At 35.7% G+C, this 18687-nt stretch overlaps 1 protein-coding gene across 2 annotated transcripts; it reads left to right on the forward strand.

The window, feature by feature from the left end:
- Positions 1-216: 216 nt before the first annotated feature.
- On the forward strand, positions 217-17664 carry CDK1 (cyclin dependent kinase 1). 2 transcript variants are annotated; one of them, XM_030941340.1, is made up of 8 exons: positions 217-346; positions 2028-2089; positions 6850-7006; positions 7815-7938; positions 10222-10392; positions 14688-14851; positions 14946-15087; positions 16686-17664. In XM_030941340.1, the coding sequence occupies exons 2-8, from the start codon at positions 2053-2055 to the stop codon at positions 16782-16784; spliced, it is 894 nt and encodes a 297-aa protein (XP_030797200.1). In that variant the 5' UTR covers positions 217-346; positions 2028-2052; the 3' UTR covers positions 16785-17664. The 2 variants fall into 2 exon arrangements, with proteins under 2 accessions (XP_030797200.1, XP_010363257.1); XM_010364955.2 differs by having other exon boundaries at positions 338-460.
- Positions 17665-18687: the final 1023 nt, after the last annotated feature.

Genomic DNA, 18687 nt, shown 5'->3' on the forward strand with positions numbered 1-18687 from the left:
AATCTCGATGTAAACCCAATATCACTTTTTTGATGAGCTATTTTGAGTATAACAAATTTGAACTGTGCCAATGCTGGGAGAAAAACTTTAAAAGAAGAACGGAGCGAACAGTAGTTTCCTGCTCCGCTGACTAGAAACAGTAGGACGACACTCTCCCGGCTGGAGGTGAGCGCTTGCGCTCGCACTCAGTTGGCGCCCGCCCTCCTGCTTTTTCTCTAGCCGCCCTTTCCTCTTTCTTTCGCGCTCCAGACACCCGGGAAGGCCAGCCTAGCGTAGCTGGGCTCTGATTGGCTGCTTTGAAAGTCTACGGGCTACCCGATTGGTGGTTCCGGGGCCCTTTAGCGCGGTGAGTTTGAAACTGCCCGCACTTGGCTTCAAAGGTGGCTCTTGGAAGTTGAGCGGAGAGCGACGTGGTTGTGGTAGCTGCTGCTGGTGCGACCGCCGCGGGATAATAAGCCGGGTACAGTGGCTGGGGTCAGGGTCGTGTCTAGCGGGCGGCCCGGGGACCTCGGAGGGCGAGTATTGAGGAACGGGGTCCTCTAAGAAGGCCGGACTGGAGAGCAGGGACCTGCGCGGGGCCAGGCTGGGCCTCGGGGTGGGGTGGGCAGGGCCTTTGCCTGGGACTGGGCGTGTGAGCCACACTGGGCCGGCTTTAGAGGGAGGTTATGGGAGCCCAGCCTGGTGGGGTTAGGCGGCGTGGGGATGGGGGTGGGGGTTCGGGGCTGCAGTCGTGAGTTGAGGTCGGCTGTTCTCAGGAACTGCCTTAGAAGGCTTTCGGGTCTTGATTGAAGCAAAATCCGCTCCCCCACACTGAGCGCCAGCGAAGTGGCAGGCTCTTTCCTGGGCCCGGCCCCAGAGCGCCTTCCCATCCCGCCTCGGAGGTGGGAAAGCGGGACCGCACCTGGGCCAGGTACAAGCGCAGATTTCTAAAGCGAGGCTGCCCTCAGAAACCGATCCCGGAACTCGTGGGCCTTCTGGGGCTTGCTCTGCCCACGGTCCCGGTCCACCTGGAGCTGTTAAGAACACTCAGCCCAGGCACTTACAACTCATGAACAGTGTAGTGCAGTTTTTTTCATTTAAAAAGATACATCTCTGCTTTCTGGATTAATTTTTTCTTTGAAGATGAATGTGGGAAATAGAACTTAAAGGTCTGTTCAGAGCGGGCTTTATAAATGATTTTATCATCAGTGATGGGTGTTAGAAAAATGTAGGTAATTATGCCTGGAGTTCTGACGTTTCATTGGCAAACTTCAGAGGAAGTCTTGAACTTATGTTTTTTTTTTTTTTTTTAAACCCATTCACTGTGATTCAGGTATACAGTTTTTCTGCTTAGTCCTTGACATTGTGTAGGCTATAATTAGAATTTTGTCTGTGGAACTGCACTTTTCATTCTTTTGTTTTAGGGTGCTTAAGTGATATTTCCCACTCTTGGAAAAAGTACCTTGAAAGTCTTGGGAATGTTTGTGACCTCTGCAAGCAGAGGAAAAAAAGATTAAAATTGTCACGTGAGCAACTGGAAACACTTAAAATGTTTTTGCCGCTTTAAACAAAATTTTCCTAATGAACAGTCTGAACACATTTTAGTTCTCTCCTTATAACTATAAAAAATAGTGTTTTGAATAAAATTAGGAATATCATAAAGCGGTATAAATTTGTTGAAATATTTGGGTATAACTTTGGCACACTCAGGTACTAGTGTCACAACAAGGGAACATAATTCTGGTTTTTCTTTGGAAAGAATAGACAAGTTGATATCTGAATTTGAGGGTTATTTTGATTGGAAGAAGCTAAATAAATAGTACACTAGTATAGAACATACACATGTTTCCAGTGTCTCAGGAGTCAAGAAGGATGGAAAGTTATTGTAGGAGTTCTTACCCTTGTAAATATTGTTTGAATGTAGTCAATATTTATGGAATACTTATGTACTGCAGTAGGCACAGTGGAAAATGCTTTACATATAGTGTAATGCTTAAAACTACTCAAGTTAGTGGCATGTAATTAAGTCAGTTTTTCCTTCATTTTAGGATCTGCCATACCCATTGCCTAACTATGGAAGATTATACCAAAATAGAGAAAATTGGAGAAGGTGAGTGGTTTTAGTAATATAATTTTTTTGGAATTATTTAACAATGCTACAACTTCTGTAATATGAACACATGTAAATATTTATTAAAATTCAACCATTAAGATGTCTTGTAGTACCAGTGTGCATTAATATATGTTCTTTACTTAATAAACGCAAATTTGTTCACATTTCAAGAGAATTGAAATTACCGAATCCCTAATGACCCGTCCCTTCACCCCATAGTCTTACAGTCTTCTGATACTAAAGAAGTATCAGAAATACTTGTATTTTGAAGACACTATTGATGACTTGCACATGTGTTGAGGGGCAGAGGTTAGGGATGCAGAATTATGCTAATTTCATGATCTATTTTTAGTCTCTTTCAATTATTTTTAGGATGATAAATATTTTTATCCAGACTTTATAGACTGGTTACAATAATTGACTTAATCTAATTTAAATACAATTTCTATTTAGTTACCATAAGAAAAAAATGACCTGTCATATGTACATGTTTAAGCTATTCTAAAACTATAACTTACGTATATAATCATTCCCTTTCTGTGGTACTTGAAGGAATGATCAGATCTATATATGGCACAAATGAGGGGTATACCCCTTCGCCTGTTCCTTGACTCCAACAGAACATTCTCAATTCTCCAGGTACAAAATAATTTGCTAGTAGAATCCAGTTTATATCGGTTCTGCCAGAAGGAAATTCCCAACTATATTTTTAATGTGATCAAAGACCTCACTTGACAAGAAATAGTAAAAAAAACAAGGGGGGAATACTGGAGGGAATTTAGTGAAATAGGAATGACAAGTTAGTGTGGTGTTCGATTGGAGGGGTGTGTGTGTGTATTTATTTTTATTTTTAAATAAATTAAATACCTCATACCCATTCTACTAAACAAATTTTGCTGCTGAATTAAAAATAATGTGATTAGTATGTCTAATGCTTTGTAGTATGTTTCTTAAATTCCCAGGGAATTTGTGTTGGTTTTAGTTTGGCATAAAAAAAGACCTTCTTAAAGTATAAATATATTTTTCTTTAAGATGATAGAACTCCAAACCTACAGGAAACTACAGATTTGACTTCTGAGAAAAGTACTTTAATTGCTACTATAAATAACAGCAGTTAAGAATGTAATTTTAAATTTAATCCATTACATGCATTAAGTCATATGACTTCCATTCTTTATTTCTATAAGTGTGACAGTGGTAAACCCTCTAACTTTTCTGGATCTCGGTTTCTGCCTCTGCAAATGGTGATAATTGGACTTAACACGAAAGATACGATTCAATTGAACAATATTATGGAAAGCATTTGTTTGAGTGCTTTAACTCAGAAAACCTTCAAATGTTTATCATTTGAACATTGTAATATTACTATGAACACCGTCTCCAAAACTGTCTCTTTACCAGCCTCATCTAATGCCACTCAACTCTAATTTAGATTTCTTTGATGTCCTCAAATGTATCCTGTGATTTGGCCTATGAGTTTTGGCAATGGCTGTTCTTTCTACCTGGAGGCCAGTCTCTACTGGCTTCATTTTTTATCTCCTCCTCTAGTCCAAGAACATTTTGTAGTTCCCTTTGCATCATGCTTAATATCCATTTTAATTATTATACCATAGTATCCTTGAGGACTGGGATTTTTGTCTTGTTCACAACTGTTTGCCCACTGCCTGTCAGTAGTGCCCAAACCACAGGAGATAGCTAAATAGATAATAATAACATCTGTGTTCCTTGTTTGTTCTTCTGAACACTGTTTCTTTTTCTCTGGCTTGTATTGTTGTTTCTACTCCAAGCCTGATTGTTTTGGATTATGTGCTGGATATTGTTTTGGAAAAATGAACTTGTGAAAATAAATGGAGGCCTAAATGATCCACACAGAATTTTCTTTTGGTTCTGCCAGGTATCTGGTTAAAGTCTAGTATTAAAATACTACTTTAAAAGTTATATTTTTTCCCCTCAACTTTTCATTTTGAACATTTCCAAATCTATATTGAAAGGTTTATGCAATGAACTTGTAATAGTTTTACCAAGATGTTGGTGTTTTGTCATATTTACTTTATTAACTGTGTGTATGTTAGCATTGTTTATTTTTTATTTTTTTCATTGACACATTTTAATTGTATGTATTCATGGGGTATGGTTTGGTGATTTGATACATGTATGTGTTGTATGATTAAATCATACAGAGTAATTAGCATATCCATCACCTCATGCATTTGTCATTTCTTTGTGGTGAGAACATTCAATTGTTTTGTGTTTTAATCCATTTCAAGTAAGTTGTAGAAATGTTCTACCCCTAAATCTGCATGTATATTCTGAATATCCACCCAAGGTCATGCCTTTCATTTGGTAGTTAATGCCTCTTTAATTCTGATTTAGAAGAGTCTGCCTTTTCTCTCACTTGACAGTGAGTCTTGACTACCTAATTCATTTCTTAAATACATCCAGACTTCACTATTTTAAATGTTAAAAAAATTGTTCTCTGGTTTCTTCTGAATTACAGAAATCTGAGTGTTGTCATACTAATCTTTGAACTCCTTCCTGTCTTAAGAAAATGTCTTTTTGGATCATAGAGTAGCTGTTATCCATGATGGTGGAAACTTAGCTGGCATTTAGTGGGCATTTGATAAATACTTGCTTAATGAAGGTTTTCTGCTTAAGGACTTCCATAACTTGATCATATCCTACATATTTTTCTTTTGTTTCTTTTTGTTTCCTGGGATAAATCTTCCATTTGATTTACACTGATCTTCTTCTAGGCTTACCTGTGTTCATGATTTTTGTCTCCTTAGTTATTTATACTAAGTTAAATACCCTAGAGTATTTCTGTCTTTAGAATTCCGAGTTCATTTTGGAGTATATACCATGTATTTCAAAAATAATTTTGGATGATTAACCAATAGAATAGCTCTGCTTTGTTTAACCCCTCTTCCAGTAGTTCAGTGAGAAGTGATATTATCTCTAAAATTCAACACATTGAGTGTTGGCCCTGGTTAATTGTTAGTTCTGAAAGCTATTTAGGATTAGATGATATTGTACACTTGAGGGAGAAGAAAGGATGCTAGAAAAAAAATTAGTTCTGAACTTAACATTAACTGCTTATGTTACTACATTATGCAAGTGACTAATTTTCCTGAGATCACTTTAACAGTATGCCAGATGATTGTGCTGGTTTGCCTACTTTTTGTGTTTCATGAGAGCTTAATTTACATCCAAAAAAATGTAGATTTTAAGTTTATGAAGGTTATCTACTTTTAAGGATGACTGTGAGGATTAAATATAGTCAATTCTCCTTTAACGTAGAGTAATTGTGGTTATCAGAAAGTTATACATTAATCCACAATTTAATCAGAATAGTATAAAATGGCTTTTATGTCAGTTTATAGTTTTAAAATGACACCAGTATTTAAGAAAACATAGACTTTTGTATAGAGGTTCTGTCAAAAAAATTAAGCTTAAGTAACATCAATTTGCTACTGCTCAAACCGTTTAATATTCTAACTAAGCAGTTGGTAATTTGTTGGTTTGTTAGCCTTTTTTGCAATATTGCTACCTTCAGAGAAACTCATAAAAGCTATAGAAGAGGCTTTTTTCCTAGAACAGTGCACTCTAATCACTTCTGAAGTTAAAACAATGCCGTGGAAAGCAAGCTATTCAACAAAATTTTGTGTGTACTTAAGGGATTCAGGACCTCCCTAAACTCCAACTCCTTGGAGTTTAAAAAGGCTTACATAGGGAATTCAGCGTTGCCACATATATGATACGTTTTAGCTAGTCTTCTCCCTTATTGCCATTTCATTCCCTGTATCCACCTCCTTCCTCCCTGCTATCCCTTATGATTGATATTGTTGCTCACTACCTGAAGCCCAGATATTGAGATCAGTATTTTTATCAACTTGTAAATGGGTGTGAGACTTTCCTAATGTGTAGTACATACTATGTGCTTTATTAGGTTTAATAAACATCTAGTCTTTTTTCTCCATTCTTTTGAGAATGAGGACTGTTGACTGTATTTTGAGATACAGATAAAAGTGTTTTGAAAAGCATAAAGCACTCTACAGTATTTTCTGAAAGTGTCATAATGACTTATCAGTAATATTTCCGGAGCCCAAATTTTTACACTATATTTATGCCTGCTTTATTGCTGGGTAGGATATTGGCAGAAGGTTAATTTTAATTTGCAAATGATCTATTTTGTTCTGTAAAATATGCTGGAACATTAATGGTAATTTAAATGTATAGAAAACTTGTGATGACTACATGAATTTTATTTTTAAGCCATACAGATTGTAGTTACTCTCAATTTCTTTTTGGAAGCAATAAGGGTATGAGTAAGATACTTCCCATATGGCCACACCAGACATTTCTATCATGTGACCTTTATGAGATTCAATAATCTTAAAATCTTTCAGTTTGACCAGGTACCGTGGCTTACTCCTATAATCTCAGCACTTTGGGACGGCGAGGCGGGTAGATAGCTCACGAGTTCCAGACCAGCCTGGGCAACATGGTGAAACCCCATCTCTACCAAAAAGACAAAAATTAGCTGGGTGTAGTGGCGCATGCCTGTAGTCCCAGCTACTTGGGAGGCTTGGTGGGAGGATACCTTGAACCCAGGAGGTGGAGGTTGTAGTGAGCCTTGATTGCCCCACTGCATTCCAACCTGGACAAGAGAACAAGACCCTGCCATGAGGAAAAAAAAAAAAAAAAAGATCTTTTAGTTTGTGGGTGTGTCACACAGCATATTATTTACTTTGTTTCAGGTACCTATGGAGTTGTGTATAAGGGTAGACACAAAACTACAGGTCAAGTGGTAGCCATGAAAAAAATCAGACTAGAAAGTGAAGAGGAAGGGGTTCCTAGTACTGCAATTCGGGAAATTTCTCTATTAAAAGAACTTCGTCATCCAAATATAGTCAGGTATGGTATAATATCTGAATGTAAGCCATTTTCTGCATGCTATTTCAAATATAAATTTCAACTTGGAAATCTTTACATTTGCTTAATTTCTTGGTCTAGCCTTACCGAGTGGACTAGAACCCTATTTTTGTTGGTTGAAAATGCTGCACATATGTAAAAGAGAACAGGCTGGTAAAGCAGGAACAGAGTTAGAGGAGATTGGTGATATAGATTAATATTTGGGGCTTGAAAAGCAAGGTAAATTGGCCATGGGAGTAAAGCCCTTTTCATAGAGCTTTGTCAACTCTCTCCTACTTGTGGAGCTCTAGTTCCTGAAGATCCTTTAGTCAGAGTCTTAAGAAAGGTAGCTAGGTCAAATGAAAAAGATTTTTTTCCTTAATGTATTTGCATTGGGTGTTTTTGGAGAGCTGTCTTCCTAACAGTCCAAGTTAAAATCTAATTGTATTTGTCTGGGGCTAGAGATTAGAAGTGGCTTTTAAGGTCAGATACCACTTTAAAATTTACTTTTAAGTAATTCACTTCGATGAAAAAATAAGATCTCAGCAATTAGTAGCCAACCTAGATATGTTCTTTTGGAATACAGGCTCCTTATAAATAAGTACCTCCTGTACAAGGCCTAATTTTAAATAGTTGCCCTGAGATTCCTTTCTTAAATTTGAGTTTTGTATCTCATCCATTAGGGAAGCTACTACATCTTCCCCAGTTTTTATTATAGCAACTGAAATTATGGAAGGAGTTTTATTTTGTGAAACAGAGGTCAAAAATGTTTGCTGGATTCTTCTTTCATATATATCTATTTTTTTCCCAGTCTTCAGGATGTGCTTATGCAGGATTCCAGGTTATATCTCATCTTTGAGTTTCTTTCCATGGATCTGAAGAAATACTTGGATTCTATCCCTCCTGGTCAGTACATGGATTCTTCACTCGTTAAGGTAAAAGCTTATCTAATTTTATTAATATTTATGCACTGTGGATATAAAGCGACTATGTACAGAAGTCCCTGGGTTTTGTGGGAATATGCTTGGAAAAAGTGTTAGAAAATAGAGTAAGAAAAAGTATTTCATTTTTCTCCCTCATGGTTAGTTTATACAGGTTAGAGTTACCCATGTTATTACCAGATACTGTTTCTAGTAAGTAAAAAGTAGTGCCTGAGATAACATAGAACTGCTAAGTATTGTTGGAAACTAGGGTAGTCTGGTCTTTCTTTGGCTGTCAGATATATGTAAAACAAAGTATTGAAAGCCTAGGGCAGAGTAGTGGTTGTAGGTGTTTTATTCCAGTTTTGAATATGTTTCGCTCAATTTATTGTAGACATTTATTATATTTCAGTTAAATTATAAAATTGTACAGTTTTAAGTACTGAAGTATATAAAAGTATCTTATTCTTGCACCAGTTCTACCAAACCACTCTGCAGAGGTAGTGCTGTCGTTAGTTTTATTCATAATCTTATACTTGTATGTTCACTTTGTATGTATATAAAGACTTTTTTTTACACAAAATGGACTTATTTGCACATGTATACGTATACATATTTTCCCTTTTTTGTGTAAAACATGAAGACATGTAGATCTACCTATGTCTAGTTACATTTTTGATATAATTATTTAAACCACTTCCATATTGATGAACATTTAAATTATTTTCCAACTTGGTTATTGTTGCTCTTATTAACAGTACTGCACTGAATGTCCTTATAGATATTTATCTTTGTATGCAACTTTATAGGATAAATTTTTAAAGTGGGAATAATGGATTGAAGATGTTTATTTACATTTTGATAGATACTGCTGGTTGCCCTCTAAAACACTTGTAGCAATTTACTCTTAAGTACTCATGGTGTATAACACTTATTGTTTTAGTACATCATTGCCAAAACTTGGTTTTATCAGTCTTTTAACTATGTGAAAGATTGTTTTAATTTTATATTTCATGACAATTTAACACTTCATATTTAGCTATTATAAACCGCCTATTCCTATTCTCTACTATATTTTCATTAGGATACTGTCTTTAACAATCTTGCGTGACTTTTGGACTTTCTGCTTTTATGTCTTTTAAGTCTTCCTCGCTCAAAGATCGAATGCATTAGAATAATACATGTCAGTATTTTTCTGGTAGTTTTAGTAAGTCCTGTCTTCTACACACACTTTTTTTGTCTTAAATTCTGTATGGATCAAGATTTATTTTGACTTAAAAACTGGGATACAGATTCAGCTTTATCTTTTTTCAAATGACTAGCCAGTTGTTCTAACTGGTTTTATGTACAGGCAACAATGGTTTTACTTACAATTTTTCAATTTTACAATGAAGCAGAAATGATGCACATTCACTAGAAACCATACTTCATTTACCCATACAACCATTCTGTTTTTTCACTTTCAGTACAGTATTCAATAAATTAACGAGGTATTCAACACTTCCAACTATATGCTAATGTAAGTGTTTCGAGCACATTTAAGGTGGGCTATGCTTAGCTATGTTTGGTAGGTTAGGTGTATTCAATGCATTTCGACAAAGTCTTTTCAACTTAGAATAAGTTTATCCAGATGGAGCATCCGTTTTGTTTTGTTTTTGAACGCCACTTGTCCCTCTAAGATGGAGCATCTGTATTATTTCCCAATTTCAAACTGTAAGTCATTTTCTGTGTACTTTGTTCTTGTAGTATCCATGTTACTTCAGATGTCAATGACATTGTCTTTGGCAACAAATGTCTTGTAAAGCACTTTTCTCTGAACTAAGCAGCATTTTATGATAATTTTATCCATTTCAATATATAATCATAATATCTTTGCCATCACTTTTAGAATCTAGTTTTTTCAAAAAGGAAATGAATATGTAAAAATGAAAGATAGAAAAGGCCAACTGTATTGAAGATAGAAAATAGAGTTGGTAGAGGTATATGGAAGAAAATTCAAGAGGCTTCTATGTAGAGAACCAACTTGTAATTTTAAGGATTGGGGACCAAAAATGTTTAAAGACTAAATGCGTTGACATTATAGATATGTCTATAAGGTGAAGATCATTTTCTTAGGTATACAAATGTGATGTTGTATGTAAACGGCTTCCCACCCACAAATGCTTATTAGCCTAAAATGGCCTGAAAGCTCCAGTAATTAAATTATTTCTCTGGAAACTAATTTTTTGTCTTTGAAACAGATTATTTAGAAAATCATGTACTTTGCTTAAGTTTCTAACTTTTATTTGGTTTTTCCAGAGTTATTTATACCAAATCCTACAGGGGATTGTGTTTTGTCACTCTAGAAGAGTTCTTCACAGAGACTTAAAACCTCAAAATCTCTTGATTGATGACAAAGGAACAATTAAACTGGCTGATTTTGGCCTTGCCAGAGCTTTTGGAATACCTATTAGAGTATATACACATGAGGTAAGTAGAATAGTGGTTTTTGATGGCTTTTGAATGTGTGTGATTGCTAGATTATTTTCTGTATTTGTGAAGTCAAGAAATAATAAAAGATATCTACTCAGTGCCAGTATCAATTTATTGCCTCTCAGCTCCAAATGCATTGCATGCTATGTGAAAATATAACTGAAGCCTTTAAGTATTTTTTCTTTGCCAGCTCCTATGTTAAGGTAGAGGGTACTAGAGAGACACAGTAGCAGGAGGAAGGGATATTCCTAGCTACAGTTTTTACGTTCTCATTATTTTTTACTTTATTTACATTATTCCCATCCTTTGTTGTACTTTAATTCTTTATATTAAACTCCCCATTCAAGTCACCACCTCGGTTTCTGTCTCCTGACTGAACCCTTCCTGATTATAGTCAGATTGATTCAAAGACAGGGTTTGTTCCTTAAGGTATATTATTTCTGATACATTTAGGAATTAATTTGTTTAATCTGTGTTATATTGCTGACTTGGCATTTAGTGTTTCTGAAGGAAAGGGAACATTGTAACATATAGTAAAGGATTAATGAAAAGCTATCTTCTGTGGAGTTGTCTACCCTTGACCCAAAGACTGTCTCCAGATCAAAACTAATAACAGTGCTCATCTGATTAGTTGTCTTGGCTGGTTGTTAGCTATTTTTATCTTTTTTTTTTTTTTTTTTTTAAGACGGCGTCTCGCTCTGTCGCCCGGGCTGGAGTGGCGTGGCGCGATCTCTGCTCACTGCAAGCGCCGCCTCCCGGGTTCATGCCATTCTCCTGCCTCAGCCTTCTGAGTAGCTGGGACTACAGGCGCACGCCACCAAGCCTGGCTAATTTGCTAATTTTTTGTACTTTTTTTTTTTTAGTAGAGATGGGGTTTCACCGTGTTAGCCAGGATGGTCTCTATCTCCTGACCTCGTGATTCGCCCGCCTCGGTCTCCCAAAGTGCTGGGATTACAGGCATGAGCGACCCGCACCCCGCCCTTGTTATCATTTTTTTACATGGCTATATAAATAAACTAAGATTATTTTGTTTTCTTTGTCTTAAACAAATGATATTGATCTCATTACCTTTGTTCTAAGAGGCAATATTTTTACCATATGATAAATATACTAAAATGGTTGGTTCTATATCACTAATAAGCTGTTATTTGACTTATTCATGTTTTTTAAATAATTTAAAAATCATTTTTTTATTTTATTTTATTTTTTTTTTTTGAGACGGAGTCTCGCTCTGTCGCCCAGGCTGGAGTGCAGTGGCCGGATCTCAGCTCACTGCAAGCTCCGCCTCCCGGGTTCCCGCCATTCTCCTGCCTCAGCCTCCCGAGTAGCTGGGACTACAGGCGCCCGCCATCTCGCCCGGCTAATTTTTGTATTTTTAAGTGGAGACGGGGTTTCACTGTGTTAAGCCAGGATGGTCTCGACCTCCTGACCTTGTGATCCGCCCGCCTCGGCCTCCCAAAGTGCTGGGATTACAGGCTTGAGCCACCGCGCCCGGCCAAAAATCATTTTTTATTGACATACATATTTATGGGGTACAGTGTAGTATTTGGATACATGTATGCAATGTGTGTTAGTTAAATTGGGGTAGTTAGCATATTCATTGCCCCAAGCATTTATTGTTTCTTTTTGTTGGGAACATTCAAAATTCTTTGTTCTGGCTATTTGAAAATTTACAGTAAATTATCGGTAACTAGTCAGCTTACAGTGCTATAGAACACTAGAGCTTATTTTTCTTTTTGAGCTGTAGTTGTATCCATAAACTATATCTTATCTCTATTTTCCTTTTCTAAGCCCTGAATAATCACTATTCTACTCTATGGCCATTAGATCAACTTTTTATGTTTTCATGTATGAGTGAAAACGTAGTATTTATCCTTCTGTGCCTGGCTTATTTCACAGCTCATCCTTGTTGCCATAAATGACAGGATTTCATTCTTTTTTTTGTGGCTGAGTAGTATTCTAGTATTCCATTGTGTACACCCTCACATATGTGTGTGTACACTACATTTTCTGTGTGTGTATGGGTGTGTGTATACACATTTTCTTTATCTGTTGATGGAAACATAGGTTGATTCCGTATCTTGGCTATTGTGAAGAGTGCTTCAATAAACATGGGAGTGCAGCTATCTCTTTGACATAATTGATTTTATTTATTTTGGACATACACCCCCAGCAGTGGGATTGCTAAATTATATGGTAGTTCTAGTTTGTAGAGTTTTGAGGATCCTCTAAATAGTTTTTCACATTGATTCTACTGATTTAAATTCCCACCAACAGTGCATAAAAGTTGCCCTTTCTCTGCATTCTTGTCAGCACTTTTTGTCTTTTGATGATAATTACTCTAACTGGGGTGTGATAGTTCATTGTGGTTTTGATTTGCATTTCCCAGATGAATAGTGATGTTGAGCACTTTTTCATATACTTGCTGGTCATTTGTATGTCTTTTGAGAAAGTTTTATTCAGATCATTTGACCATTTTTAAAATTGGATTCTTACTATTATTTTTTTATTCTGGATATTAATTCTTTGCTGGATGAGTGATTTGCAAACAATTTCTCCCATTCTGCAGATAGCTGCTTCATTCTGTTATTCTGTTATTTGTTTCTTTTGCTATGCAGAAGCTTTTTAGTTCAATATAATCCCGTTTGTCTATTTGTTGTTGCTGAGACAGGGTGGAATGCCTATGCTGGAATGCAGTGGCGCGAACAGGGCTCACTGCAACCTCAACCTCCTGGGCTCCAGTGATCCTCCCATGTCAGCCTCCTGAGTAACTGGGCCCATATACAGGCGTGCAACACCATGCTAGGCTAATTTTTTAAATTTTTGTAGAGATGGGGCTGTCAGCATATTTCCCAGGCTGTTCTCGAACTCCTAGACTCATGCAGTCCTCCCACTTTGGCCTCCCAGAGTGTTGGGATTATAGGCATGAGCTGCTGCACCTGGCCGCCTCATTTGTCTATTTTTGATATTGTTGTTTGAGCTTTTGAGGTCTTACCCACATGATTTTTGTCCAGATCAATATCGATAACAGTGTTTGCCCTGTTTTCTTCTAGTAGTTTCATAGTTTAAGGTCTTTTTAAATCTATTTTGAGTTGATTTTTGTGTATGGTTAGATATAGGGGTTTAGTTTCATTGTTCTGCATATGGATTATCCAGTTTTCCCAGCACCATTTATTGAAGAGATTGGCTTTTCCCTAGTGAATGTTCTTGTCATCTTTCTCAAAAATGAGTTGACTATAAATACATGGATTTATTTCTGGATTCTCTATTTTGTTCTATTGGTCTATGCATCTCTTTTTATGCTATATCATGCTATTTTGGTTACTATAGCTTTGTAATACATTTTTGAAGTCAAGTGGTATGATGCTTTCAGCTTTGTTCTTTTTGCTCAAGATTAGTTTAGCTATTTTGGGTCTTTTTTTAGTTCTATATGAATTTTAGGATTTCTTTTTATTTTTGTGAAGAATGTCCTTGGTATTTTGATGGAGATTGCACTGAATTTGTAGATTGTATTGGGTGGTAATATGGTCATTTTTATATTCTTGCAGTTCATGAACATGGGATGTCTTTTCTTTTTTTTTAACTTCCTAAATTTTTTTCTTCAATGTTTTATAGTTTTTGGTGTAGAGATTATACATCTCCTTGGTTAAATTTATTCCTAGGTTTTTTTTGCAGCTAGTATACATTAGATTGCTTTCTTGATTTATTTTTCAGCCAGTTTGTTATTGGTGTATAGAAACTATTAATTTTTGTATGCTGATTTTGAGTTTGTATACTGCAACTTTGTTAATCAGTTCTAAGAGTTTTTGGTGGACTCTCAAGTTTTTCTGTATATAAGATCATCTCTGCACACAGGGACAATTTGACTTCTTCCTTTGCAATTTGGATGCCCTTTATTTTTTTCTCATGTTTCTTATTCATGTTATAATGGTACTGTTATGTACCATCTTAGCAAGTGAAAAGTACCTGCACTTTGTTCAGTATCACCCCAAATCTATTACCAATGGGTTCGGTTTTTCAGTGAGGGGGAAGGTAAGGCTGTATAACTGTCTTGATCTTTAGTGATTTGAAAAGCAAAAAAAGATTTATTACGCTTTTATCTGTTTTGTCTTCTAATGAATAAAACTTAGAAATGAAATATTTATCTTCAATTTTGTGTACCTTTAATTGACTTAATATTATTGGTGGCAGTCATACAACCTTTAAAGGATAGTCCTAATAAAAATATAGATGTTCAAGTTTAGCTTTCTATGCACCACATTCATTCATTGTAAAAATTTGCTTTTTAATAGGTAGTAACACTCTGGTACAGATCTCCAGAAGTATTGCTGGGGTCAGCTCGTTACTCAACTCCAGTTGACATTTGGAGTATAGGCACCATATTTGCTGAACTAGCAACTAAAAAACCACTTTTCCATGGGGATTCAGAAATTGATCAACTCTTCAGGATTTTCAGGTAGCTATTAAAAACTGAGATAATAAAGGTAACATGTAACAATGAGATTACATTTATGCTTTAACTAAGAAATTTTTGTTTTCCTGTTTTTTAGAGCTTTGGGCACTCCCAATAATGAAGTGTGGCCAGAAGTGGAATCTTTACAGGACTATAAGAATACATTTCCCAAATGGAAACCAGGAAGCCTAGCATCCCATGTCAAAAACTTGGATGAAAATGGCTTGGATTTGCTCTCGGTAAGGAGTGCCCTTTATACTGAATTCCAAATTATTGATGATTCAGAATATATTCAGTTCTTTCTTTTACCTAGAAAATAGGAAGAATGCTCACATTTTTTAGCTAGGTGTCTGTTATGTACATTGTATTATGCTAGCTTCATTTTAGATATCAAGAGGCACTAGTGGCTTTGAGAGGAAGATTTAGCATTAGTTTTTGTTTTTTATCTGACAAGTAGCAGTGGACATTTTGAGGGAGAGACCAGGATTAATACACTTTTTTTTTCAAGTTGCTGAATTGTAGTGGCTCTCTTTTCTAGCATTTTTGTCATTACTAAGCCCTCTTAGTTTATGCTAGATGTAAGCGTTTTTCTTATTGGTTGATATTTTAAATTATTAAAGCCATCTTTGGAATAAGCTTTATTCACACTTTGTACCTAGCTTCTCCATCAGAAGGATCTATTGCTATACCAGTTTATATGTTTTCTCATTGGTCCTCGGGTTACTTTCAGAGTGTAAAAACTCCTTATGCCACAAAATTAAGCTTAGATTTCCCCCAAATCAAATACTATAAATCAGATTCCTTAGTCTAGCCACAATTGACATATCTTGGAGTGGATAAATCTTTGTTGCTGGCATTGTTCTGTGCATCATAGCTTGTTTAGTGGCATGGCATCACTGTCTTCGACTCTCTAGATGCCAGTAGTATACTCTTCACAGTTAGGACAACCAAAAGTGTCTCCAGATATTGCCAAATGTCTCCTGATGGGCAAAGTCTATCCTAGTTGAGAACCATTATTGTAAATTAAACTTGGTTTCAAATTTGAGCTTTATTCCTTAGCTCTGTGAACTTGGGCAAGTTACTTCCCTTTGAGCCTCGATGTTCTCATTTGTAAAATGGCACTAATACCTACTTTTAGCTATGGGAATTGAGTACCATGATTTATCCAAAGCAGTTTGTATGGTGCTGGTTACATGAGAGTTCAGATGGTAACTAGTTAGTAAAATCTCTAGTCTGCTTGTTGATTTGATTTTATTTTTTTAAGATTAGTGTTTCTTAAAGATCAAATTTACAATCCTAAACTTTATTTAGCTTTTTCTGGTGCATAAACTAACTTATATTAAGTTGTCTGACTGTAATTCTTTTAGTGACTCAATTTTAGCTATTTTTATAACACATTGTGCTGTGAAGGGTTTTATTTGGAACTTGTTGGAAGCTACATCAGAAACTGCCGTTAATTAATTGCCATTTAAAGAATGTTGTAAATAACTCAGGTGGCCATTTAATTCTCAACGTAAATATAATTAACTAGACATGTTTCCTATATTTATGTCTTAGTTTTAAAGCTATTTCTGAATGCTTGAGTCTTACCATAATTGATAACAAAAAGAGGTTATCGAGAATATCTGTGATTTACAGAGTAGGTTATTCTAGACCTCAAGGGTGAAATGTAGGCGAAGAGACATTTGTGTGTTAAACTAGTAGAAATGCTCATTTAATAGATATTCACTGAAAGTATTAGTTTTGGTTTATTGCTAGAAAAGTTGAGGTTTTATGGAGATTTTGTAAAAAATGATTTATTTCCTAAATAAATATCTCTTTTTCTTTTTTCTCCCAGAAAATGTTAATCTATGATCCAGCCAAACGAATTTCTGGCAAAATGGCACTGAATCATCCATATTTTAATGATGTGGACAATCAGATTAAGAAGATGTAGCTTTTTGACAAAAAGTTTCCACATGTTATAACAACAGATAGTTGTGTTTTTATTGTTAACTCTTGTCTATTTTTGTCTTATATATATTTCTTTGTTATCAAACTTAAGCTGTACTTCATCTTCTAATTTCAAAAGTATAACTTAAAAATGTAAATATTCTATATGAATTTAAATATAATTCTGTATATGTGTGTAGGTCTCACTGTAACAACTGTTACTGTAATAAAACTATAATATTGATATCAGGAATCGGGAAAAAATTTGAGTTGGCTTAAATCATCTCAGTCCTTATGGCAAAGTAAGGACTAAGTCCTTAGTTTCCTGTAGTTGGAACTACTAAAATTTAGGAAAGTGCTAAGTTCAAGTTTCATAATGCTTTGAAGTATTTTTATGCTCTGAATGTTTAAATGTTCTCATCAGTTTCTTGCCATGTTGTAACTATACAACCTGGCTAAAGATGAATATTTTTCTCCTGGTATTTTAATTTTTGACCTAAATGTCTAAGCATTCGGAATGAGAAAACTACAGAATTGAGAAATTATGCTAAATTTATAGGAGTTTTCAGTAACTTAAAAAGCTAACATGAGAGCATGCCAAAATTTGCTAAGTCTTACAAAGATCAAGGGCTGTCCGCAACAGGGAAGAACAGTTTTGAAAATTTATGAACTATCCTATTTTTAGATATGTTTTGAAAGCTTTTTGTCTAAGTGAATTCTTATGCCTTGGTCAGAGTAATAACTGAAGGAGTTGCTTATCTTGGCTTTCAAGTTTGAGTTTAAAACTACACATTTTGACATAGTGTTTATTAGTAACCGTCTAAAAAGGCTCTAATGTATATTTAGCTAAAATTACTAGCTTTGGGAATTAAATTGTTTAATAATGCTGCTCATTGTGATTCTTATAAGCAGCCTAATTTGAATTATTTGCTGCAATCAAGAGAAGTGTACAATAGTTTTATTACTTTTTTAGCATACTTCTATCCTTTTTCCAACCATATCTCCTCTATTTTTCCTCCTGGTTAACGGGCTAGAATGTGCATTCCTGGATTACTGGTTTTTACACTCGATTGGCTATGTAATGAGGGATCTATCTAATTCATCTTGTCTTGGAAATGTTGCACTCTAGAAGAAAGTGTGTGTCACGTTCTTCAGCAGCAGGACCTCTTATGATTGGTGGTGTGGTTGTCCTGTTCTGTAGTCTTTGGTGGAAGCCAGTTTGTTGTAAGAGAATGTAGAGCCTATTAATGGAAGTCATTAGGGTTATATTGTGGAGGATTGCATGGCAGGAATTGGGTAAATGAAAGGTAACACTAAAGATTGGAGATGGTATAATGGCGTATCTATAGGTCTGTGTTTCCTTATCTATGAAGTGAGGCATTGAACTAGATCTGTTTTGCAAATTGTGGCTTGCAATCCTTTAGTGATTTACAACCAGCATTAATCACCAATCCCTTTCCTACCCCAGTATAGAACAGAAACTAGCAGTGTATCCTATATAATTATTTGCTTATTTATTTTTTCAGTAGTATATAGATACATGGGTGATACAAATGTTTGGGGCCTTGTAGATAATGTAGAAACAGCATGCAACCTCACCGCTCTTGCTCCACGGAGTCCAAGTGTCTGAAAAGTTGACAGTACATCAAATTAGAACTGACTTGGTAGACCAGGGAAATGAGACAGATGGTAGGACACTGTCATCTCTTGCTATAATGAGTGACCTACTTTTGATCCTGTGTCAACCAACTTCAGTGACTAGGTGAGAAGCTACTGAATTGTGTCCTCATCTCAAATGTATTTTTAAATTAGTTTGTGCTATGGTACTTCTGACTAATTTTAAAATGGAGCTTGTCTCTAGGCTAGTGACCCTTAAGTCTGTTATGTGCCAGAAATGCCCAGAAGCT

This window comes from Rhinopithecus roxellana, chromosome 11 (assembly GCF_007565055.1).
Source record: "Rhinopithecus roxellana isolate Shanxi Qingling chromosome 11, ASM756505v1, whole genome shotgun sequence".
Classification (NCBI taxonomy): domain Eukaryota; kingdom Metazoa; phylum Chordata; class Mammalia; order Primates; family Cercopithecidae; genus Rhinopithecus; species Rhinopithecus roxellana.

Excerpts from the sequence above, each read along its gene's own strand:
- CDK1 (XM_030941340.1), top strand. The coding sequence starts at position 2,053 with ATGGAAGATTATACCAAAATAGAGAAAATTGGAGAAG. Across the intron at positions 2,090-6,849 it reads AATAGAGAAAATTGGAGAAG|GTACCTATGGAGTTGTGTAT; the intron begins GTGAGTGGTTTT and ends ACTTTGTTTCAG. Across the intron at positions 7,939-10,221 it reads TGGATTCTTCACTCGTTAAG|AGTTATTTATACCAAATCCT; the intron begins GTAAAAGCTTAT and ends TGGTTTTTCCAG.